Here is a 25,705-nt window from a genome sequence, read left to right as displayed (position 1 = left end):
AATGCAAATAGGGTTAATAAAACATTCCAACCAGTGCCGGATCATTTGGTGCCCAGATTTCTACAAATAAAACATGAAACTCATTTGCCATGTAGTTCCTGTCTATGTAACATCTAGTATCAGCTTTAAATTACAGTCTACCTAATAACACATCAGACTGTGCTGAATTCATTGACAGGTTGATTTTTACATCAAAGAATCAAATAGCTACTTTTAAAAATTAAAATTAAAAAACTTCCCTTCAATTGCCATGAATACAATGCCTAAGTTTGCTTTTAGGCCTGCCAGGGCTGGTGATGATACACTCCTTTTACTCACCTCAAGTAATGGCAAGATACATTTTCCAGATAAAGGAGGTGTAGGAATTAGTTCTGGCAAAAGGATGGCCCCTCACAGTGGAGGTAGTAGGGGACTAATGAAGGGATGAAGGGAGAAGCAATGTTATTAAATAATACCTGATATTATAAAATAATATTCTGATGAGATGCTCAGAAAAAGTGCTGTAAGTACAGCTATTACCTTGGCTTGAAAGAAAAGTTCTAGGTACAGTATCAGTTTCACATCTCATTTAAGAATAGTTTTTCATTATTTTAAAATTAAATGAGACAGTGTGTGTGTTTGTGTGTGTGTGTGCGTATATACACATACACATAAAACTAAGAGACTGGATCATAATAATTACAAGTTTATCTATTATCAATTAAAAAGAACTCTATGCCAGGCTTAGTGGTTCATGCCTGTAATTCCAGCACTTTGGGTGGCCAAGTGGGGAGTACTGCTCGAACCCAGGAGTTTGAGACCAGCCTCGGCAACACAGTGAGACCCCATCTCTACAAATAGTTTTTAAAAATTAGCCAGACATGGTGGCGTGTGCCTCTAGTCCCAGCTGCTCAGGAGGCTGAGGTGAGAGGATGGCTTGAGCCCGAGAGGTTGAGGTTACAGTGAGGCCAGACTGTACCACTGTACTCCAGCCTGGGCAACAGAGCAAGACCCTGTCTCAAAACAAACAAAAAATAAAAACACACAAACAAAAAAACTCTATTAAAAAAATACCTAAATTACTTAAAAGTAAAATCATACCTATCAAGTTTTGAAATTATCCTTCATTAGAAAATTGCAGTGAAAAAGGCTCTTTCACTGCAATATTCCATTTAGTGCCCCCATCCCCTGCGCACTAAAGCACAAAGATATAAAGCGCAAGAATTAAGGTTCTGCTGATTGGAGTGGCTCTCACAAAGATCAAAAGCTCTAACCAATGACTGCCTATCTGGCTGCTGTAGAAAGTGACAACCAAAAAGCATGTAATAGTTCTCAAAGTGAGGTTCTGAAAGGAGGTACTAAGGTAAAGGAATAAGGTTCTTGAAGTCAGAAGGGATAAAGAGTAAGTCTGAGCAAATTACTCAACTACTCTGGCTCTCAGTTTCCACATCAGAAAAAAGGAAGGCACTAGGCTAGATAAAATTTTCATCTCAAAAATTCTGTGACTTTTGTCCAACTCCCCATCATTTGCGTTGCGCTGATCATTAATGAAAACCCCAGAGAAGAGTTTCATGGTGCCAGGCTGGCAATCAGTACTTTCCTTAGAGCACTTAGTCACAGTTCGCCTGAGGTACCCGTAGAATATGAACCAATGAGAAGGCTGAACTATCGTGAAAGGAAGACTTTTATTGTTGTTGTTCATAACGGGTCTTTAAAACAAAAACTGAATATTATTTCTCACAGACTTATGTAAATAAACCCAATCTAGTAACATTCTTGGACAGAACAATGAAAGTGATTATTTGGCTCTGTAGGAACAGCCAGCTACTTATTAAAATCAGGAGGCAATAAGAATCAAGAAAAATATAACATTCATGCTCAAACTCCAGGCCGAGTGCCAAATATCTTAGGGGCTTCTTATGCAAAGCGTCCATAAAATTCAGAGGGATTTTGTGAGAAACAAATACAGGGAAATTATAACCCCAGAGAAGACTACCTTCTGAAAAAATTCTACGTTATAGCTCATAATGTAAATGAAATACTGTAAATATCAGTATGTCCTTCATTTAAAAAAAATGCATTTATAAGTAAGTAACCTAAGGTTTTGAAAATGCTGATTTGCTGGGCACAATGAAAGATAGCGTCTATTCCTATCAGGATACAGAATTTCAGTATTAAAACAGTTTCTAAATGATTTGTTTTAGCAATAGGGTTTCTGACTAAAGGCAAACCATTTTAGAAGTATTCACTCTCTAGTAACTTGGTTTGTCATGCTGTCTTTTCTCTTTGATGCTTGCATATTAAGAATATTTATTAAAAGAAAGAAAACCCCCTTGCTAAATCAAGCATATTCATTTTCTGAAATAATGAAATTAGAAACCAAATGCACAAAACAAACATCTGAATGATTATTAACATCTTGTTTTAAAACAACAATGCTAAGGAAACCTAGAGTAAAACAGAATAGAGTTCGGTGAGATCCAGGTTGTAAAATGTCATAAATCATTCTTTTTGCTTTCTTTATGCTGTATCTCTTAAATAAGATGTCTCTAGGGAAATAAGACCCAAGAAGAAGGCTATAATTAGCTCCCGCCCTATTCAATTGCCAGTTCACATTCCATGGTGCTTTTCCCAAAAGTGTGACCAAAATGGCTAAACATATATTTTTTTAAAGACTACTTTTTAGAACAGTCTTAGGTTCATAGCATAAGCAGGAGGAAGGAACAGATTTTCTCATGTCCTCTGCCTCCACAATTATCAACATCTCCCTCCAGCATGTTGCCTGTGTTACAGTTGAGAACCTTCACTGACACATCATTATCACTCAAGAGTCCATAGTTTTCATTAGGGTTTGCTCTTATTGCTGTACATTCTATGGGTTTGGACAAATGTTTAACAACATGTAGCCCACACTGTCTTAAGATCCTCTGTGCTCTGCCTATTCATCCATCCCTTCACCAAAATACGTTTTTTGTAAATTATCCAGTACTACAAGATGCACACCAACCAGCTTCCTGATGAACGTCTCATTGATATAACAACTTAAGAGCTGATAGACTTTGCTCAGTAAACAACTGTGTAATTTGCTTGTATGAAAAATCGTAACTATTATAAATTAAATTATCAAGGTATCTTAACTAAGATTCTGCTTTTAATACAATTTAGGGACATAACGATACAACAGTAAATTTTTCTACTTGACTTACACTAATTGTGAGACAAGGAATACCTTATAATGAGTGAAAGTATTACATCCCTAAGCATTTTTGTAACAGCTATATTAATGAATATCTCATAATTCCAAGATCTGGACCATCTCTGACTCTGTCTACTTTCTTGCCTATAGGTCAAATTTCTCACTTTTTGGTGTGTCATATAATCTTTGATTGTAGGCCAGACAGTTTGTTTAAAAGAACAGTAGAGTCTGAATTCAAGACTATTTTCCACTCCTTTTTTTGTCAGGCTGCTGGAGAGTTGGAGCTGTAGTTAATAAGTTGGGTCTAGCCTTTGCTACAGTTTTAGTTTAAATCAATTGCCACAGGCTTCAAATACTTTGAGAGAGATCAGTTTTCCTCATCTAGAAATAAAGCTGAGCCATGATGAGATTCTAGCATCCTCCCTCGGCTTCAAAGCTGATCCACCAGCTTTAGGAAATACAGGAGATCTCTCCCAGCCTTATAGCCTCTTGGGTGGGAGAGAGAAGTCTCTTTGCTCTCATCCACTATTTTATGTACCAAAGAAGACAACTTTCAGCTCTAATACCCGTTCCCCAGCCTAGTCTTTGGAGGGCCATTGCCCTAGACTGTGAAGACCCAGAATTCCCTACAGAGAATCACTTTGGGAAGGGGCTCTTATATTCTTTTGTAAATGAAAGCCTAGAGTACTCAGTGTTTCTGCCTCAACTCCTCCCCACCCCCACACCCCTCACCAGGAACACACCCCACACACCACCATTCTGATGTATTGAGGATTTCATTTGAAGTATCTCTCTCAAGTCTCCTTCTCTGATCTACTGCTTCACCCAGTGAAAACACTTGAGTAAGAGTTGGTGGGTAGATAGTGCTTTGCTCTGTGGGTTAGGCTCCTCTAGATTCTAATCTTTCACATCAGCCTACACCTGATGCTACAAATCTCTTAAAAACTTTTGAGGATTCATCTGCTCATACGGTTCCACCAAGGATGAAAGTAATCATGGGTCTATTTTTTCCTATAAAAGGCCTGTCACTTTCTAGATGTAGGTTCATTTAGGTTTACTTCTGTCCTTAGCTGTCTGATGAGGTTTCTAAAAACTACTATTTTGTAGCTTATTTTGGTTGTTAGGAAGAAATGATGGTCTCTTGTGACTTTCCATATCCAACCTGGATATAAATTTCATATGCTTTTCATTAAGGCCAGTAATTTATTTAATACTAGTCATCATTTTACTTTCCTTTATTTATAAAGCAGGAAAACACAAAAACACCTTTTACGGTTATTCACTAAAAAGTCCATCAAAAAGACCACTAATTTGTCAAAAGCTACAGATTTGATTTTGACTACCATTTTCTATGACAGTCAATTACTACACAGTTAAAGGCTACATTCCTCAGAAAATAATTTAACAAGTTAAAGGCCAAATGTATCAAAAGTTTGATGCGTTATTTTGTGGGATTTTGTTTCGTTTTGTTTTGTTTTCCTTTATTGATGAGTTTCAGAGGATAGAGAGGATAAGTTTTATGGGTTTTATATTTGTTGCAGAGGACCTCACAAGGACACAATAAAGACTACTAAGTACATATTTCATTTTTTAAATGTTTTAAGTTTCCAACTTTATCTAAAAAGTTCCTGAATGGTTTTAATGTTTAGTATTCTTGTACCGCACATGCATCAATAATACTCTTATCAGAGCTCCTTTTGTTACTGGAACCAGTAACTGGGAACATTTGGAGTTTCGAGTCCTCAGTCAAGATTTTATTTATTAAAATGGAATCAGAAACTTAAGGACCTAAACGAAAATCCTAAGATTTAATAAAAACATAGAGAAATTAAAATTTTTAAATAAAGAAATATGATGGTTATAATATTGTACTTCTTTTATCAGCTAATAAAATCCAACCAGGAGATGCATTTTAGAAAGAAGTCAGTCAGATTCTAAGTGCTTGTCCCATCCTCAGCCTCTCTGAGAGAAACTGTCACACTATGGGACATCAGTACATCCTTTCTGAGAATGAAGTCAATACAACAGAAGGTAGAGCTGCAAAATGAAAACAAATTCTTGACGACATGGTTTGAACTTCTGTGTATATCCAGCTACATGACTGGGTAAACTCTTTTTTGTTTTAACTAAGCCAACCTGGGTAACTATTGTATAGAACTAATATAGTAGGCTTTCCTGGAATATCAATTACTAATTAAAGCTTTTCAATAAGCAACTTCAAATGTCACAATGATCACTAACAAAACAATACACTAACTTATATTTTTAGGTTTTAGACACATTTGATTTTAATAGGAAAAGAAATCTTTTAATATTGATATATATTAATGTAAATTAAACATTCTTTATAAACTAAACACAGATGTTGTGATAACTATTCTCACTTATTCCCATTAATTTAACAGTTTCAGTACATAACAAATAAAACAACTGCTCAAAAGTATGGAAAAACCCTAGTTTAAATGGCCATTAATAGATGTTATAGTACAAAAGGTTCTGTAGTCCCACAGATTTTAGAAATGCACAGTTAAACAAATTTAAACAGATTCATTAATGCAATATGCCTCAGAGCCTTAATAATGAATTACTACTTGCATCTTTTGGGAGAGAAAATATTCTGCAAGATACACCTCAGAAGGTGTTGTCACAAAGCTTTCAATCTGTAGGGGTGGGAGGGGAAACATTTTTGTCCACTCTACATCAGTCACGGCTTTGTCTTGGACACTATCATCACATGGAATAGCTCTAAATTCAAGCTCCCCTCTTTCTGGCCACAATCTCCTATCCCATCAGTTTGCTTTCAACCAGTTCTGCTGTAACCATTTTTCAATCTCACTGGAACTCTTAAGTCTTGTAGTCTCCCACTTTCTCCCAATCAATCATCTTCTCTTCTCTTCTCTCTTTATCTAACTTAGATGCCATGCTACATCATTTTCAATGATACTCTTGCCAATATTCTAAATTCCCTTGCTACCCTGTCTCTTAGGTGCTCCCTTGTGGCAAAATTCAACCCTGGATGGATCCAACTATCTGCTCTCTCTGAGTTCACACCCAAGTAACTAAACACTGTTACCGGGTATCACATGATTACTAACTTCAAATGGGCCCTAAATATCTAGTCAACTCATTTCTTATTTTCCACTGTCATTGTCAACCATTTCAAACTTTTCTTACTTTTCTATGTCTAAAACAACCTTTTTCCACACCTTCTAGCTTCTTTAGAAGTAACAAAGGTAGGAACCTCTTCATTTTGCTTTTTCAAAGCTATAACCTTCTCTACCTATTATAATCTCCTTCCTTTCTTTGAAACATAGGGCAGATAACTGTCATCTAAGGATTACCACTCTACTTAACTTCGGATCTCATTGCTTCCTGACCTCCCAAGAACCTTACACCTTACAAGAACCTAATGCATCTCTGAGGTACTGTCAACCATCCCTTCTCAAATGGTTCTTTCCCATCAGCCCATCAGTTTTTACTTTGTGTGTGTGTGTGTGTGTGTGTGTGTGTGTATGTGATAGGAAAAAAAAAGGTGGGAAGAGAGTAGGAAATAAAGGAAGGAAAGAGTAGAAGAAAGGGAAGGATGAACCTCTCCCTTCACCACATATTCTGTTCCAGCTACTGCTTGCTCTTTATAAAAAAAAATTCCTAAAAGAGTTATACACGCTCACTGTCTCCATTTTCTCTACTCCCACTCATTCCTCAATCTGCTCTTATTTGGCTGTCGCCCCATAACTACACCAAAGCAGATGGTCTTAGGAAACCAACAGACTCCATTTCACCAATCTAACAGACACATTTTCCACTTCTCTTACTTGACATCTCAACACAATTCCACTCTATTGACCATGTATGCCTACATGAAATATTTATTCCCCTACCACACTATCCTCCAACTTCTCAGACTACACATTCTCAGTTTCCTCAGCAGGCTCACCCTGCTCTATCAGGTCATTAAATGGTAATGTGATTCTAGGCTCTACTGGTTCCAGGTTTCTTCTTTTCTCACTCTGTACTTTCTCCCTAGGTAATCTCTTTCATGCCTCAACTTCAATTACCACCTGAACCAAGTCTACTCACAAATTTAAATCTGCAACTTAAACTTTTTTCACTGAGCTCCAAACTTGAATGTTGAAACATCCGTGTGACTTCTATTTAGATATCACAAAAGGCAGATAAAAGTCAACATATTACTGAACTCATAATTCCCAAAGCTGGCCTTTCATCAGTTTCCCATTTCAATGAATGGTACTAATACCTCTGTTATACAAGCCAGATATCTGGAGGCCCAAGCACACACTCACAATATAATCTAAGCTACAAGAAGGCAGGGGGATTTATTGGTTTCTTAACTCAAATTATTAAAATATTAAAATAAATGCTATATATTAATGATGAAGTTAAGCAAGACAGGAGCTATTAGACATCATTTAAGTAGTAAATAAAAGGGAATATATTTACTTGAACTATTGTTTTGTGCTAAGAAACCTCAAACAACACATAAGAAAAAAATGAAATTAAAGCACTCAAATTTAACCCAAGTCATTCCAATCATATGTAATCTTTTTAACTCAGACTGATTTTAAGAATCTGTAGTTATCCCTATTTAAATAGTAGGAAATTCTCAAAAACAACAGGAGAATACTATCTTGGGAGTTAAAAGATATTTTCCTTTGCATTTTTCAAAAAGGTTGATTTTTCTAATTATTTTAATTTGAAAACTAGTTTGTTGTACTTATAATTAGCTAAAAGTGTTAATACAGAGAATATTTAACTTCTTAATAAAACAAGTTCAAGAAAGGCCTAATACACACCTAGAAATAAAAACGTATTTTTTAATCCCGACATTACCAATTACCAAATCTTATAAATAACACCTCCAGGGCTTAATTTTTATCAATAAGAATGTAAGTTAGAAATCTTAGGACCAGGTCTCTATTTCTATGTAATAGGCTCTAGTCTGCTCGAGTTAATAAAGTACCCATGAGAATTGTTGTACACTGGGTATTTTCAGAAGTTCATTAACTACTACATCAACAGGCAATAAGCATAGGAGAATCAATACGAAATAAACAACATAATAAACCACTGGCCTAAAGCAGCCATTGTATAACTCCAAACATCAGACTTATAACCATGAAGATATCTGATTAAGAGTCATCATCCAAACTACAATTATTCATCTAAAAATTAAGAATGGGTACTCACCAAATAACTGTATCAAAGGTTTAGCAAAATTATTAAAGGTAAAATAATAGCCATTGTTATTTAAAATTGTATCTTTTTATATTAAGCAGAATCATTTTCCTTGAATAAAAAGTTTAAATATTGAGAATTTGAAAATCCCCTCAATCCCTTTGCTCCCAATGAATCTCCAGGTATTTTCCAAATAGTGTGAGCCAGGACTGTGAGCCCTAGAAATACTAAGTGATTTGCTGAACATCATGTGGTCAAGCAGCCGAAATTTAACTTCAGCTTTAATACAAATTTTTTGCTATTAATCATTATGCTATGTTGCCTGCCTTGAATAGTTCTTGCAAGACACAGATCTCATATTTCCCAAGGACTCTTTCCCAAACCACTCAAAAAGTAATGCTGTTTGAAGTCTACTCAATAAATGCATATTTAATTGCTCCAATAATGTAATAAACAGAGGACGTTCTGGTCTCATAATACAGACGTAAACACTTGATTCAGAATCTATGTTCTAGGCCTGGCTTTGACTCTAACTCAGAGTTGGACCATAAACAAAGTATCTGTGCTTCTGGCAAAAGAAAAATATTTTATAGTATCTTCCAGTCCCCAAGTATTATGACTCTCAGAGAAGTACTCAAAAAATTATTTGAATAAAAGGGCAGAAAGAACCAGCTTCTCTCAAGTTAAAGATTTCACCCACAACCAAAGTTTTAATTTTTGAGAACTTTCTTGATAATTAAACAGAAGATAGACACAAACTGTAGGTGGGTTGGATGGTGACTACCACCTCCCCGCACCCCGCTCAGAAGATATTTCCACTAAGTACCTATGAATGTAACCTTATTTGGAAAAGCAAGTTTTGCAGATTTAATTAAGTCAGGGGTCTCAACATGAGATCATACAGGATTATCCAGGGACCCTAAATCCAATGACAAGTTTCCTCATAAGAAGACTTAGAAGAGGAAGAAACACAGAAGGTGATGTGAAGAAGGAGACAGATTAGAGTGACGTGTTTACGAACCAAGGAACGATAGGATCTCCAGCAGCCACAAGAAGCTAGGATAGAGGCAGGGAACAACTCTCATTCAGAGACTGCTGAAGGAATCAACCCTGGCAAAACCTTGACTTTGGACTTCTGGCCTCCAGAACTGTGAAAGAAGAAATTTCTGGTGTTTTCAGCCACCAAATTTGTGGTAATTTTTTATGGAGGTCCTAGACAACTAATACATAGCTAACAAAGAATCACTGCATATTTACCTTATAAGCAGCAGCTACCTTAAATGTCTAAGAAAAGAAAAATCACCCCTACATGTAATATATTAATCAGGAAAATGGGTTAAGAATTGCATGATTCACACAGATTCCATGCAATAAAAATGTGCATATATGCTTTTTTCTTTTTTTCCAATCCTGTTCCTTCTGTAGATATATGCATTTGTTAATCTTTCATTTCCCATCCAGTTTTTGGAATATTATCTCTAACTAAAGCGACACCTTGCCCCAAAATCCACTGTCAGAAATATAGCTGTAGTTCCAAAGACATTTTTTCTCAGCAAGCACCTAGAGCCCTGATAATTCCAGGAAACTGTACAGCAACATTTACAGCTCAGCAGTAGCAAGGTCACTGGATGATCTCCCTCTGGCTATTCACCCACCTATAGTGCAGTAGCTGGAAAACTAGCTAACTTTTTATTTGCTTCACTAGCGTCTCTTTTCACAGTAATTAGCACATGTAGTTTGAAGTTTCTTCTCATATTTTGGAGTCCAATATAGTTGCTGATTAGATATCAGCAAAGAAATAATCTTAAAAAGCAACGAACTCCCAAGACAAAAATAAGTTGGTCAATATACGTTTATGTAAACAGGGCATTACTAAAAAGATTAACATTAAAAATAAGTGTGAAAATTACTGGGCCATAATTTTTATTCTATCATGTTTTTTACAATGTTATCATATAATGAAATGGTCTTAAACAGAATCAGTGGTAGAAGGAACCTTCTGTGTTAAACATTTTATATTTCAGCTTTTTCACTTCATAATACATAAGAAAATGAAGGTCAGAGGGGGTGAAATGACTTGCACTAAGGCACAGAGAAGATAACAAAGTAACTCTTTGCTTACTCTCTTTGTAGTAAACCAGGTAGCCTAGATTACATACAGAAAGCCAGGCAAACGCTGGGCATCCCGTCATTCATTCAAAACCAAGACAAGGATGCCGTCTCACCACTCCTATTCAGCATAGTATTGAAAGTTCTCACCAGGGCAATCAGGCAAGAGAAAGAAATAAAGGGTATTCAAACAGGAAGAGAGGAAGTCATATTTTAGAAAACCCCATCATCTCAGCCAAAATCTCCTTAAGCTGATAAGTCTCAGGATACAAAATCAGTGTGCAAAAATCACAAGCATTCCTATACACCAATAATAGACAAACAGCCAAATCATGAGTGAACTTCCATTCAAAACTGCTACAAAGAGAATAAAATACCTAGGAATACAACTTACAAGGGATGCGAAGGACCTCTTCAAGGAGAACTACAAACCACTGCTCAAGGAAACCAGAGAGGACACAAACAAATGGAAAAAAATTCCATGCTCATGGATAGGAAGAATCAATATCGTAAAAATGTTCATACTGCCCAAAGTAATTTATAGATTCAGTGCTTCAATGCTATCCCCATTAAGTTACCATTGACTTTCTTCACAGAATTAGAAAAAACTACTTTAAATTTCATATGGAACCAAAAATGAGGCTATACAGCCAAGACAATCCTAAGCAAAAAGAATAAAGCTGGATGCATCATGCTACCTGACTTCAACCTATACTACAAAGCTACAGTAACCAAAACAGCATGGTACTGGTACCAAAACACATATATAGACCAATGAAACAGAACACAGGCCTCAGAAATAACACCACACATCTACAACCAACTTATCCTTGACAAACCTGACAAAAACAAGCAATGGGGAAAGGATTCCCTATTTAATAAACAGTGTTGGAAAAACTGGCTAGCCATATGCAGAAAACTAAAACTGGACCCATTCCTCACACCTTACAAAAAAATTAACTCAAGACAGATTAAAGACTTAAACATAAGACCTAAAATCATAAAAACTCTAGAAGAAAACCTAGGCAATACCATTCAGGACATAGGCATGGGCAAAGACTTCATGACTAAAACACCAAAAGCAATGGCAACAAAAGCCAAAATTGAAAAATGGGATCTAATTAAACTAAGGAGCTTTTGCACAGCAAAAGAAAGTATCATCAGAGTGAACAGGCAACCTACAAAATGGGAGAAAATTTTTGCAATCTATCCATCTGATAAAGGGCTAATATCCAGAATCTACAAGGAACTTAAACAAATTTACAAGAAAAAAACAACCCCAGGGCTAATATCCAGAATCCACAAGGAACTTAAACAAATTTACAAGAAAAAAACAAACAACCCCGTCAAAAAAAAAAAAAAAAGGTGGGCAAAAGATATGAACAGACACTTCTGAAAAGAAGACATTTATGTAGCCAACAAACATACAAAAAGAAACTCATCACCACTGGTCATTAGAGAAATGCAAATCAAAACCACAATGAGATACCATCTCACGCCAGCTACAATGGTGAACATTAAAAGTCAGGAAACAACAGATGCTGGAGAGGATGTGGAGAAACAGAAACGTGTTTACACTGTTGGTGGGAGTGTAAATTAGTTCACCTATTGTGGAAGACACTGTGGCAATTCCTCAAGGATCTAGAACTAGAAATACCATTTGACCCAGCATTCCCATTACTGGATATATACCCAAAGGATTATAAATCATTCTACTATAAAGACACATCCACATGTATGTTTACTGCAGCACTATTCACAATAGCAAAGACTTGGAAACAACCCAAATGTTCATCAGTGATAGGCTGGATAAAGAAAATGTGGCACATGCACACCATGGAATACTATGCTGCCATAAAAAAAGATGAGTTCACGTCTTTTGCAGGAACATGGATGAAGCGGGAAACCATCATTCTCAGCAAACTAACACAGGAACAGAAAACCAAACACCGCATGTTCTCACCCAAGTGGGAGCTGAACAATGAGAACACATGGACACAGGGAGAGGAACATCACACACCAGGGCCTGTCAGGGGGTGGGGGCTAGGGAAGGGATAGCATTAGGAGAAATACCTAATGTAAATGATGGGTTGATGGGTGCAGCAAACCACCATGGCACATGTATACCTATGTACAAACCTGCACGTTCTGCACGTGTATCCCAGAACTTAAAGTATAATAAAAAAAAAATGTAACCAAGGGAGAAACACACACACACACACAAAATTTAAGATATTGGAAGGATGGAGGGCCTCGACCTCCTATATTTGAACAATTATCACATTCAAATTGACAATATTATATATAAAATTTGGTTAATTTATACCTAAGAATTATGCACTATTTTTTTCCCCCTGAGATGGAGTTTCATTCTTGTCACCTAGGGTGGAGTGCCACTGTGCATTCTTGGCTCACTGCAACCTCTGCCTCCCAGGTTCAAGCGTTTCTCCTGCTTCAGCCTCCCAAGTAGCTGGGATTACAGGTCCCCACCACCATGCCTAGCTGATTTTTCTATTTTTAGTAGAGACGGGGTTTCACCATGTTGGACAGGCTGGTCTCGAACTCCTGACTTCAGGCATGCACTATTTTTAATACCACATCTCAAGAAAAGAGCCATTTTTGGCCTGGAATGATAAGAGAATTTAGACATGAATGAAAACTGTGAAATATTAATGACATAAAATGATCAGAAACTTTCTTCATTAAAGATAAAACACTAAGAGGAGAGGTCCTTGAATATAAACACAGGAAAGTTTGGATCTACATTTCAGAAATGCTTCCTTCAGTGACATAAATTTATTAAATCTCAGTGTAGCTCAGTGAGACACCAGATTTTTTTTTATTGTAAAATACACGAAAAAAAATAAATGGAAAAAACAGAGTAACATCACTGTTGCTGAAGTTTTATGGGCTATTATAAAAGATAATAGTCACAATATACCATTTGAAGTCTCTGTTTAAAAGAGAATACTAACTTGCTTAGAAAAGGTCACAAACACTGACAGTAGCACAAACTATAAGCCAAGCACCATTGCCCATTTTAATCTTCTATGAACACTATATAGCAGGTCCTGTTATTATCCTCATTTTATAGATTAGAAAGCCAAAGCCTAGAGTGGTTAAATAACTTTTCCAAAGATAATAATAAAAAGTTCTTACTCAGAATAAGAATTTTCATAATCAAATTTATAATGTAATTTAAGCCTACACTGATAGGGGAGCAACAAAATTATTCATAGAACTAATGGGTTGGGCCAGGCATGTTGGCTCACACCTGTAATCTCAACACTTTGGGAGGCGAGGCAGGTGGATCACTTGAGGTTAGGAGTTCAAGACCAGCCTGGGCAACATGGTGAAACCCTGTCTCTACTAAAAATACAAAAATCAGTAGGGTGTACTGTTGCTCAACTGTACTCCCAGCTACTTGGAAAGCTAAGGCAGGAGAATCGCTTCAACTCAGGAGACAGAGGTTGCAGTGAACCTAGATGGCATAACCAGCCTGGGAGACAGAGCGAGACCCTGTCTCAAAAAGGAAGGGGAGGGGAGGAAAAAAGGAGGGAAGAGGAGGAGGGCAGGGCAGAGGAGGGGAGGGGAGGGAGGGGAGGAGAAGGGGCAGGAAGGGGAGGGGAGGGGAGAAAAAGGGAAGGGGAGAGGAGAAGAGGGAGATGGAAGGGGAGAAGAGGGAAAGGGGAGGGGAGGAGAAAGGGAGGGGAAGAAAAGGGGAAGGGAAGGGAGGAAACGGGGAGGGGAGGGGAGGACAAAAGAAGGGGAAAGGTGGAGGAGAGGGGAGGGAGGGGAGGGGATAAAGGGAGGGGAAGAGAGGGGAGGGGAAGGGAGGGGAGGAGAAGGGGCAGGAAAGGAGGGGAGGAGAGAGATGAGAGGAGAGGGAGGGAAAGGAGGGGGGAAGGGAGGAAAGGAGAAGGGGGGGGAGGGGAGGGGAGAAAAAGGGGAGGGGAAGAGAGGAGAGGCAGAGGGGAGGGGAGGAGGGGGGGGAGGAAGGAGAGGGGAGGGGAGGAGAGGGGAAGGGAGGAGAGGGGAGGGGAGGACAGGGGAGAGGAAGAAAAGAGGAGGAAAAGGGGTGGAAAAGGGGAGGGGAGGGGAGGAGAGGAGAAGGGGAGGGGAGAATAAGGGGAGGGAAAGGGAAGGGAGGCAGGAGAAGGGGAGGGGAAAAAAGGGGGAAAAAGGGGAGGGGAAGGGAGGAAAGGGAGGGGAAGGGAGGAAAAAAGGAGGGGAGGGGGGAGGACAAGGGGAGGGGAGAGGAGGGAAAAGAGGGGAGGAGAAGGGGTGGGAAAAGAGGGGAAGAGGGGAGGAGAAGGGGTGGGAAAGGGAGGGGAGGAGAGAAAAAGGAAGGGGCAGGCGCCCCTCCCCCAGCAGCACATCAAAAAGCTTATCCACCACACCAATAACACACAAACACAGAGCCAAATCATGAGTGAACTCCCATTCACAATTGCTTCAAAGAGAATAAAATACCTAGGAATCCAACTTACAAGGGATATGAAGGATCTCTTCAAGGAGAACTACAAACCACTGCTCAGTGAAATAAAAGAGGATACAAACAAATGGAAGAACATTCCATGCTCATGGGTAGGAAGAATCAATATCGTGAAAATGGCCATACTGCCCAAGGTAATTTATAGATTCAATGCCATCCCCATCAGGCTACCAACGACTTGCTTCACAGAATTGGAAAAACTACTTTAAAGTTCATATGGAACCAAAAAAGAGCCCGCATTGCCAAGTCAATCCTAAGCCAAAAGAACAAAGCTGGAGGCATCACGCTACCTGACTTTAAACCATACCACAAGGCTACAGTAACCAAAACAGCATGGTACTGGTACCAAAACAGAGACATAGATCAATGGAACAGAACAGAGCCCTCAGAAATGATGCCACATATCTGCAACCATCTGATCTTTGACAAACCTGACAAAAACAAGCAATGGGGAAAGGATTCCCTATTTAATAAATGGTGCTGGGAAAACTGGCTAGCCATATGTAGAAAGCTGAATCTGGATCCCTTCCTTATACCTTATACAAAAATTAATTCAAGATTGATTAAAGACTTACATGTTAGACCTAAAACCACAAAAACCCTAGAAGAAAACCTAGGCAATACCATTCAGGACATAGGCATGGGCAAGGACTTCATGTCTAAAACACCAAAAGCAATGGCAACAGAAGCCAAAATTGACAAATGGGATCTAATTAAACTAAAGAGCTTCTGCACAGCAAAAGAAACTACCATCAGAGTGAACAGGCAACCTACAGAATGGGAGAAAATTTTCGCAACCTACTCATCTGACAAAGGGCTAATATCCAGAATCTACAACGAACTCAAACAAATTTACAAGAAAAAAACAACCCCATCAAAAAGTGGGCGAAGGACATGAACAGACACTTCTCAAAAGAAGACATTTATGCAGCCAAAAAACACATGAAAAAATGCTCATCATCACTGGCCATCAGAGAAATGCAAACCAAAACCACAATGAGATACCATCTCACACCAGTTAGAATGGCCATCATTAAAAAGTCAGGAAACAACAGGTGCTGGAGAGGATGTGGAGAAATAGGAACACTTTTACACTGTTGGTGGGACTGTCAACTAGTTCAACCATTGTGGAAGTCAGTGTGGCAATTCCTCAAGGATCTGGAACTAGAAATACCATTTGACCCAGCCATCCCATTACTGGGTATATATCCAAAGGATTATAAATCATGCTGCTATAAAGACACATGCACACGTATGTTTATTGCGGCACCATTCACAATAGCAAAGACTTGGAACCAACCCAAATGTCCAACAACGATAGACTGGATTAAGAAAATGTGGCACATATACACCATGGAATACTGTGCAGCCATAAAAAATGATGAGTTCATGTCCTTTGTAGGGACATGGATGAAACTGGAAACCATCATTCTCAGCAAACTATCGCAAGGACAAAAAACCAAACACCGCATGTTCTCACTCACAGGTGGGAACTGAACAGTGAGAACACATGGACACAGGAAAGGGAACATCACACTCCAGGGACTGTTGTGGGGTAGGGGGAGGGTGGAGGGATAGCATTAGGAGATATACCTAATGGTAAATGACGAGTTAATGGGTGCAGCACACCAATATGGCACATGTACACATATGTAACAAACCTGCACATTGTGCGCATGTACCCTAAAACTTAAAGTATAATAATAATAAAATTTAAAAAAAAAAGAAAAAGGGAAGGGGCGAGGAAGGGAGTAGAGGGGGAGGGAGGGGAGAAGAGGAGGGAGGAGAGGGGAGGGGAGGGGGGAGGGTCAGGGAGGGGAAGAAAAGGGGAGGGGAGGGAAGGGAGGAGAAGGGGAGGGAGAAGGGGAGAAGGGGAGGAGAGGAGAAGGGGAGGGGAGGGAGGAGAAGGGGAGGGGAGAAGGGGAGAGGGAGGAGAGGAGAAGGGGAGGGGAGGAGAGGAGAAGGGGAGGAGGGGAGGGGAGGAGAAGGCAAGTGAGGGGAAGAGAGGAGAAGGGAAGGCAAGGAGAAGGTGGGGAGGGGAGGAGAGGAGAAGGGAAGGGGAGGAGAAGGGGAGGAAAAGGGAAGGATGGGAGGAGAAGGGGAGGGGAGAGGAGAGGAGGAGAGGGGAGGGGAAGGGAGGGCAGAGGAAGGGAGGAGAGGGGAGGGGAAGGGAGAAGAAAGGGGAGGGGATGGGGGGAGGGAAGGGGAGGGGAGAAGAAAGAATTAATGGGTAGGGCCAGGCATGGAGGTTTATGCCTGTAATCCTTTTACTTTGGGAGGCCTGGGCAGGAAGACTGCTTGAAGCCAGGAGTTTGAGACCAGCCTGGGCCACAAAATAAGACTCTGTCTCCACAAAACATTTTTTTAAGTTAAAAAATGTAAAAAGAAAAAAAAAAAGAAAGACAAAAAAGGTACTAATGTGTTAATATCTGCAATTGCTTCACTGCTTAGGAATTATACATAGATTCAAAAAAAGTATCCATAAATTATCTTGAGGGTGTAAAGGTACAGAAGACAAATAGCTAATTATTAGATATCTTAAAACTTTAGAAATTCACAATTTTTAAAACAATAACTTACCTTGGAACTAAAAGGCACTAATGAAATGCCTCATTCAGCCGTATCTTTAAAAAGATTATCTTCAAAAACCAAATTATGTATTTCTGTCTCTTCAAACAGTTCAAAATGTACATGGTTTGACTTTCTCTTGATGACTCAAGGCTACGAGACTCTGCTTTGTAATTACTTCTATCTGTATTTTGTACCTTTTTTCCCCGATATTTTAAAGTATTTTTAACTTGGAGACAAGGTCATATTTCTGGAACATTTTTTAATCAACAGGCCCTCTTATTCTGTTACTATTCCCCTCATTCACAGAAAACCTATCACTAGAGAGTTATTCATTTCTTGATAGCCAGACATTTAGAAAAAAAAATCACCTCCTTCTTTGTAAGCCCAGTTCCTTAAAAGGATCATGTACCTTATTTCTGTTAACTTAAATGCAAAGGAAAAGCCAACATTGCTTTGGGTGAAATAATGCAACAGACAAACCATATAACCAAGGATTTCTGTGATTCTAGTAAACACTATCTTAGATGATGTCTAGATTCCAGCTAGCAACATCTGGTGAGATACGAATTGACTTACAAGATGTAGCTTCATCTAATAAAGTATTTATACTTTGTTCTGTCACTACTTACAATGGATTAACAATAACACATTCTGGAACAGAGGAATTTATTTTTGTGTGCTTCTTTAATTAAAAAAAATTATTGGCAAAGAGGGACTTTAAGGCAGCCAATGCTTTTTTACTACCACAAACAAAACAAACAGTCTGTTTTTACTAATTACTGCAGGACATATACCTTTATGACATTAGGAATATAGAAATATCTTACCCGCTGTGATTGAGTAAAAAGGCTAAAACCCGTTTCATACTTTTCCTCTTTCCCAGTCCCCTCAGGGTTACTTACAGTCTATATCTGGGGGTAAATTTTTATCATATATTCAATGTTCTCACATCCCTACAGATATATTTATTCACCAAAATAAAGTTTTTACAAAACATTTTTAAATCCATAGAAAAATATAATAAAAAGTAAACTATAAAGACTCCAAGGATTGTGTGGCTAAAAGACATAGATTAAAGCATTCACCTATCATTATCCTTTTGATTTATTTTCTAACTTTGACCATACTTTCTACTGCTCCTCATTCTCTCTCACCCTCTTCTTTGAGAAAAGAGCAAAAACAGTTTATATGTATATAGACTTTATATATATGTATATGTACATATATTAAACAGTTTATATACATATATGTGTATGCATGTATATGCTTTCAAGGGAGATGCTATATTAAAATTATACCATTCATAGCTAGAATAAACCTTTTACTAGAAATTAATTAGAAACTGAGTATCCAAAGCAGTCCCTAAAATGAAACAATCAGAAAGGGCAATGTGAAATACAATTACCTTATTTTCTCTGAATATATTTAATAGCCATTAAAATCAGTTCCTTACAATATTTATTTTATTCTCATTAAAAAGTTGAGCCCTATAATACATTTCAAGAACTCATGAATTTATTTTCATAAATATTATTATCACATCACCAAAAACTGAAATATATACATAGCTTTAAAATACTTTGTGACATGATTGCCAATCGGCAGCAGTAAAAACTTCCTAAGAATTCAATCAGAAAGTATGGAGCTGGCAGGAGGGAAAGTACCAGGCCTTCAAAATATAGATATTTAGAAAAGCAAGGTGTGATGGCTAGATTTTAAAATCCACCGTAACATCTAATTGATGCACTAGAATTCTTCTACCTTCATAAACTTAGTGCTACAAGAAGCTCCTGCATTTGGGAGCAAGCGCCTTCTAAAACAGGAACAAACAAACTACAGCGATGAAACTAGCGGTACTGTGCTAAGTCATATTATCTATTTTTGTCAACATTTTACCTACTCTTTCAGTTAGGGTTGCTTTCAGCTACTGTGGCAGAAATATGTCTAAAATTAACCTAGATAAATAAGGTTTTATGTCTCTCATGAAATGAAATTCGTAAATAAAGTAAGCAGTCCGGAGTTGGTGCCAATTACTCAACAAAAACAAGAAGAACCGAAGAGCCTTCTTCTGTCTTTCTTAGGAAAAGTCTCTTGACTTAAATTTGCTTATCAGCTACCATCCCTCAGTCAACACTATTTTTAGATCAATAAATGTAGAAACTAAATTTTAGGTGGGTCTTCCACATAACTGCTAAAGTCATCCCAAAATGACCAAAAGTAGAAAAAGAGACTAAACCAGAGAGCACATGCATTGATGAATAAGGAGGAATAAACAGAAGTTCCAAAGATTTCAACAATGAGCGGGGACAATAACAAATGCAGTACAACCAAACTCCACAAGCCTTGAAAACACAAAGACTTTCACATGAGGGTAAAGGAATAATAAAGCCCACATTAAGAGCCACTTCTCAATGCTGAATTATATGGGATATGGGAGAATGAGCAATCTTCTGTTGAACAGGAAGTTTGCTTACCAGAATGAACTTTCAAAGGCCAAATTTAAAAATTCTTAGAAGATGGAAAATTGTATTATAATAGGTGAGGGAAGTGAAATTCCAATAAAGAATGGATCTACCATACATAATACAATATCAATATGACACACTACTTGGAGGGAACAGATGACCCAGAAAAGCAGCTTGAGGGACTGTGGCTTACCAGCAAACTAGGTCTAGACTAGTCTCATCTCCAGAGGAATGTCAGTTTCTGATAAAAGGACAACTTCTGCCAAAATATACTCTTGTGAATCAGTATGTACCTTATGGTGGTAAGAATTCACTGAAAAAAAAAATCATAAATAATACCAGAAAATAAAAACAAAATATGTCAAGAACATCTGTATAAAACACAGAGGCTAAATAGTGACTCCATGAGAATACAAAGGCTTCCTATGATCAATTCAGGTATGTGTGACTGAATATGTATGTCTCCAAGTGAGTGTGGTAACATCTGACTGAGCAGACTGACAATGAGAAGTACTTAAAAGTATATTTTTAGGTTTATCAAGAGGTCTCATTATACTTAGGTCAGTATTAGTTAATAACCAAAGATAAATCATCAAGGCTATGGGTAGAAGTTCATAATTATAAGAGTTCAATTAAGCATTTACTTGTTGAATTGTTTTAAAATTTCAAGAGTCAGTGTGCATCCTTACATGTAATGTCTTCCTAAGGATGGTGGCTGATAGCCATCAAAGCAAAAATTCTTATTCTATTTACTCTAAACAGGATTTACATAAATGAGAAAAGTAATAAAACTGTAATCTTTTCTACTTTACTTTGAAGATATGTAGTAGAACTACTGTAAAAGAAAAAAGTTAATAAAATTTAAGAGGAAAAGTGGGTGAAGGACATGAACAGAAACTTCTCAAAAGAAGACATTTATGCAGCCAAAAAACACATGAAAAAATGCTCATCATCACTGGCCATCACAGAAATGCAAACCAAAACCACAATGAGATACCATCTCACACCAGTTAGAATGGCCATCATTAAAAAGTCAGGAAACAACAGGTGCTGCAGAGGATGTGGAGAAATAGGAACACTTTTACACTATTGGTGGGACTGTAAACTAGTTCAACCATTGTGGAAGTCAGTGTGGCAATTCCTCAGGGATCTGGAACTAGAAATACCATTTGACCCAGCCATCCCATTACTGGGTATATACCCAAAGGACTATAAATCATGCTGCTATAAAGACACATGCAAACGTATGTTTATTGCGGCACTATTCACAATAGCAAAGACTTGGAACCAACCCAAATGTCCAACAACGATAGACTGGATTAAGAAAACGTGGCACATATATACCATGGAATACTATGCAGCCATAAAAAATGATGAGTTCATGTCCTTTGTAGGGACATGAATGAAACTGGAAACCATCATTCTCAGTAAGCTATTGCAAGAACCAAAAACCAAACACCACATGTTCTCACTCATAGGTGGGAACTGAATAATGAGAACACATGGACACAGGAAGGGGAACATCACACTCTGGGGACTGTTGTGGGGTGGGGTGAGGGGGGAGGGATAGCATTAGGAGATATACCTAATGCTAAATGACGAGTTAATGGGTGCAGCACACCAACATGGCACATGTATACATATGTAACAAACCTGCACATTGTGCACATGTACCCTAAAACTTAAAGTATAATAATAATAAAATAAAAAAAGAACTATTTCAAAAATAAGAAATAAAAAGCACAAAATTGTTTTGAAAAGACAATGATGGTACGTATAAAAAAATACATAGAAAAATATTAAAGAAGGATAATAAAAATATATATCAGAGATTGAAGATTCTAATATGAAAGAAAAAAGTTAATAAAATTTAAGAGACTTCAGAACGATTTCAAAAATAAATAAAAAGCACAAAACGGTTTTGAAAAGACAATGACTGTGTATAAAAAACAGAAAAATATTAAAGAAGGATCATAAAAGAATATATATCAGCGACTGAAGAGTAACAAGAAAGCGAGACTTTTTTAAAGTTAAAAAAATTTAAGTTACGCAAGTCACTAGCTAGCTATGTGAGTCATTAATTATCTCAGGCTTCAGAGACATTATCATATATAAAATGATAATTTGGAGAAGATGATCCCAATGGATTCAATATCCTCTAATATTTTTATAAGTTTATAAACCAGATAAGCAAAACTTATGCACACAAGTAATGTTCATTATATTTACAAACAGTACTTATCCAATAATATAGGACACATATTTGGAACACCATAACCCAAATACTGGATGTAGTAATATTAAAGGAAGAATTGTGTATGTATTTCAGCTATTTTCAAAATAAAGAAAATATATAAACTTTTTTGGCATTTACAATTCTTATTTGAAGGCCAGAATTAGGTTTTCCTAATATAGTGAATCTGAAAAAAGAAAGCCTAAAAAAGAGAGGCATTAAATAAGGGACTCAAGAGAATGCAGACAATTAAGTTGCAAAATGACATATAAATATAATTCTTTACCAACACAACAGATTTAAAATAGGGCTATATTCCTATTAGTAACAGAAATTATATTTTATACATTAAAAGAGTAAGGAATTAGTGTATTCCAAGTTACTAAATTAAACCATAAACACTGATTACAAAATTAGCATTGAACCATACAGCTACATATCATAATGAAAAGCTTTACCAGTTATGGTCACCAACTATTAAATACCTATGTTCAAGAAAAACATTAATATTTTCCTTTGGTGACAGACATTGAAAATAACAAGGCTAAATTGAGCTCACCAGCCAGAATAGAAACTGAAATTTGAAAAATAGAAATCTTAATATCATATTTGTTGAATATTTGAGGAGAAACATGGCTCAGTTTACCATGTTTCTCCTCAAATATTCAATAAAACTGCACTCTCTTTCACCTTCCATGTATTGAAATACTGGGAAGGACATATTTTTCTCAAAACTGAGAGGTGAATTAAGGAAACAAATAAAATAAAATACAAATGTGAAAAGAAGCCACTTTCATTTTTTTCAATGGCTTTGGTTTAGCATCTGAGTGATAGCATTGTTCAAAAGAATTTTGTTTACCACCAGATTCAGAGGTCAAGAGAAATTATTCTTCCCATTTGAAGCAGCCGCATAAAATAGATGACCTGCTGGACTCTTAGATAATGTCTGGGCTCTAGGTAAAGCAGGCCTGTGGCAGAACTTCCCCTTACCTGATCTCTGTGGACTTCTGATGTGGAAGGCTCAGAGCTGAATATTAAAGCACATGTTTTACAGGATTGAGAGCCGAAACCAGACTCCAGCTGACGCTTACAATGAGGACATTTCATTTTCTGCTCCATCTCAAAATTTAGCTAAGAGATAGTAACAGTGGGCCCAAGGAAGTCAATTTACCAACAAACCTTCCTGTCTGAGGCAAAAGCAAGATAGAAGAGAGGTGCAAATCTGGATGTCCAATTTCATACTATCTCCCCCTGTTGGCATGGAAGTATACTAATCAGTTCCGGATTAAAGGAACAGATACAGACAACAAATGTTGCATTTTCGAGCAACAAAGAGAAAATCCTTGTATATTAAGTAAAGATACACTATCTAAGAAATAAATCTCTGTTCTACTTGATGTTTTTTTTTTTTTTGAGACAGTTTTGCTCTTGTCGCCCAGGCTGGAGTGCAATGGCACACTCTTGACTCTCTGCAACCTGTGCCTCCCGGGTTCAAGTGATTATCCTGCCTCAGCCTCCTGAGAAGCTGGGATTACAGGTGCCTGCCACCACGCCTGGCTAAATTTTTTTGTATTTTTAGTAGAGACGGGGTTTTACCATGTTGGCCAGGCTAGTCTCGAACTCCTGACCTCAGGTGATCCACCCGCCTTGGCCTCCCAAATCCCTCAGCTGGGATTACAGGCGTGAGCCACTGCACCTGGCCTTTGATTTTTTTAATTAGATAAACAAAATACCTGATTTTATTCCTAAGAAACATATAGAAGTCTTCTTATTTTAGGTTTTGGATCTCAAGGTCTCCGAGAATAGACCAAACTTTCAAGCACTTCTTGAAACAAAACCTTGCAGACAGCTGTGCTACAAAGCTTTTCTTAATCCAATGTGTTTCAATTTTTTTATTTTTTATTGAGGTGTAACTCTCCAATACTTTATAATTCTTCGTTCAAAGGTAAAGAATATAAATTATGTGCAAATGATCTTTAAGGTCTCAACAGAAATAAAAATTTTAAATTTCCTTGCCACAAGAATGTACTACACTTAACACAAAATGAAGTGGCAGGGCTAGAGAGGAAGTAGAGTGTGATACTCAAAACCATAAATGTTTAATTGCAAGGTAAGGCTCCACTTTTGATAACCTATTCTAAAATAATGTGTTAATTGCTTTATAAATCCCTGCTTTATTCATTTGTTTTTTTAAACAAAGATACTATACAACTACTAGATGCCAGGTATCATATTCAGGTATTGTACAGAACATTCTTTCTAATGGACCAAAGTTCAAGAAACTTTATGAAACCAAATAAGAAAAATAGAAAAGAGCAAGAGAGTCAAAAGTCTTACTCAGTAAAACTTTCCTGGGTCACAATTCTGACATAAACATCTCCTTCTTTAAACTCTTTGGCTCCCTTTATAATTAGATGCAATCAAAAAAAAATTTTTTAATTTTCTTGCCTCTTTGCATAATTTCCTCTAGTTTTCTTTTTTGGGTATTCACTTTTTAAATTTTATTGTCCGCAACAAGCATTCTTTATATCACGTCCATCAAAATAAATCTCATTTTGTACACTGAGAATAATTTTATAAAATTTTATACTTAATAAACAATAATAGACAACATAGGGTAAAGAATTTCTTAGGAGCAAGCATTGTGCTCAGCATTTTAGATGGATTATCTCATTTAACTCCCCACATTAACCCTATGAAATAGTTTCTGTTATAAGCCCTAGTTTACAGATGAGAAAACTGAGGTACAGGAAGTTTAACTTGCCCAAAGTTAAATAGCCAAAAAGTAGCTGATGCCACATATTCAAATCCAAGGAACTTTGTTCCAGAAACTATGCAATTAACTATTATACTATGTTTCTTAGATTAAGTCACCGCTCTATTTCACCAAAGGTATTCTTTTGCCAAAAAAGAGTCTCCAAAGATACATTAACAATTTATTAATTTTGTTTTTCTACTTAAGTGTTGATATATTCAGTAAACAATGCTTATAGTTTCCCAATATTCACTCCCTGCACTCATTTTTCCCTACTTGTAAACATAATTTGAATTTTATACCAGAATAAGTTTATATTTTCATTAAAATAAAATTCTATTTTCCTGTATTTTACTCCCTGATTGGTTTCACTTATTTATTTTTTAAATATTCATTAAGCATTCATTAGGTGCCAGGCACTTACCCAGGCTCATAAAATCATAAAACATTAAATATGGAAGCAATTTTCAACATTAAATGAGTTGAAATCAATGCTTACAGTCAAAGAATACAAAATCTTAAGATGCTGGATTTGTTGCTTGTTCTAGCCCAGAAAGAAGCTAATTTTGGTGTTTCTTTGTTCATCATCTGTACTCACTGGTTTTGCTCTTCACAACTAGAAAACTTTAATGTCATCTAGATACCTCACTAGGAAGACCCTCCTCTTTCAGATCATTTATAAAGACAATAATCACAACAGAAGTTG

The 25,705-nt window shown here is 37.1% G+C and overlaps 1 protein-coding gene across 2 annotated transcripts in view; it reads right to left on the bottom strand.

Annotated features, from left to right (window-relative positions):
- Nucleotides 1-25,705, bottom strand: part of FER (FER tyrosine kinase) — a 452,653-nt gene that overhangs the window by 254,685 nt on the left and 172,263 nt on the right. Inside the window, exon 1 of one of the 2 annotated variants that reach the window (XM_030817488.1) lies at nt 23,235-23,363. The exons of the other annotated variant lie outside the window; for it this stretch is intronic. Coding sequence (XP_030673348.1) covers nt 23,235-23,363 — 129 coding nt within the window. Of the gene's footprint in view, nt 1-23,234; nt 23,364-25,705 lie in introns of those variants that run through there. 2 annotated transcript variants of the gene reach the window in all.

This window comes from Nomascus leucogenys, chromosome 2 (genome assembly GCF_006542625.1).
Source record: "Nomascus leucogenys isolate Asia chromosome 2, Asia_NLE_v1, whole genome shotgun sequence".
Taxonomy (NCBI): domain Eukaryota; kingdom Metazoa; phylum Chordata; class Mammalia; order Primates; family Hylobatidae; genus Nomascus; species Nomascus leucogenys.
This window is presented reverse-complemented; position numbering and strand designations above follow the sequence as displayed.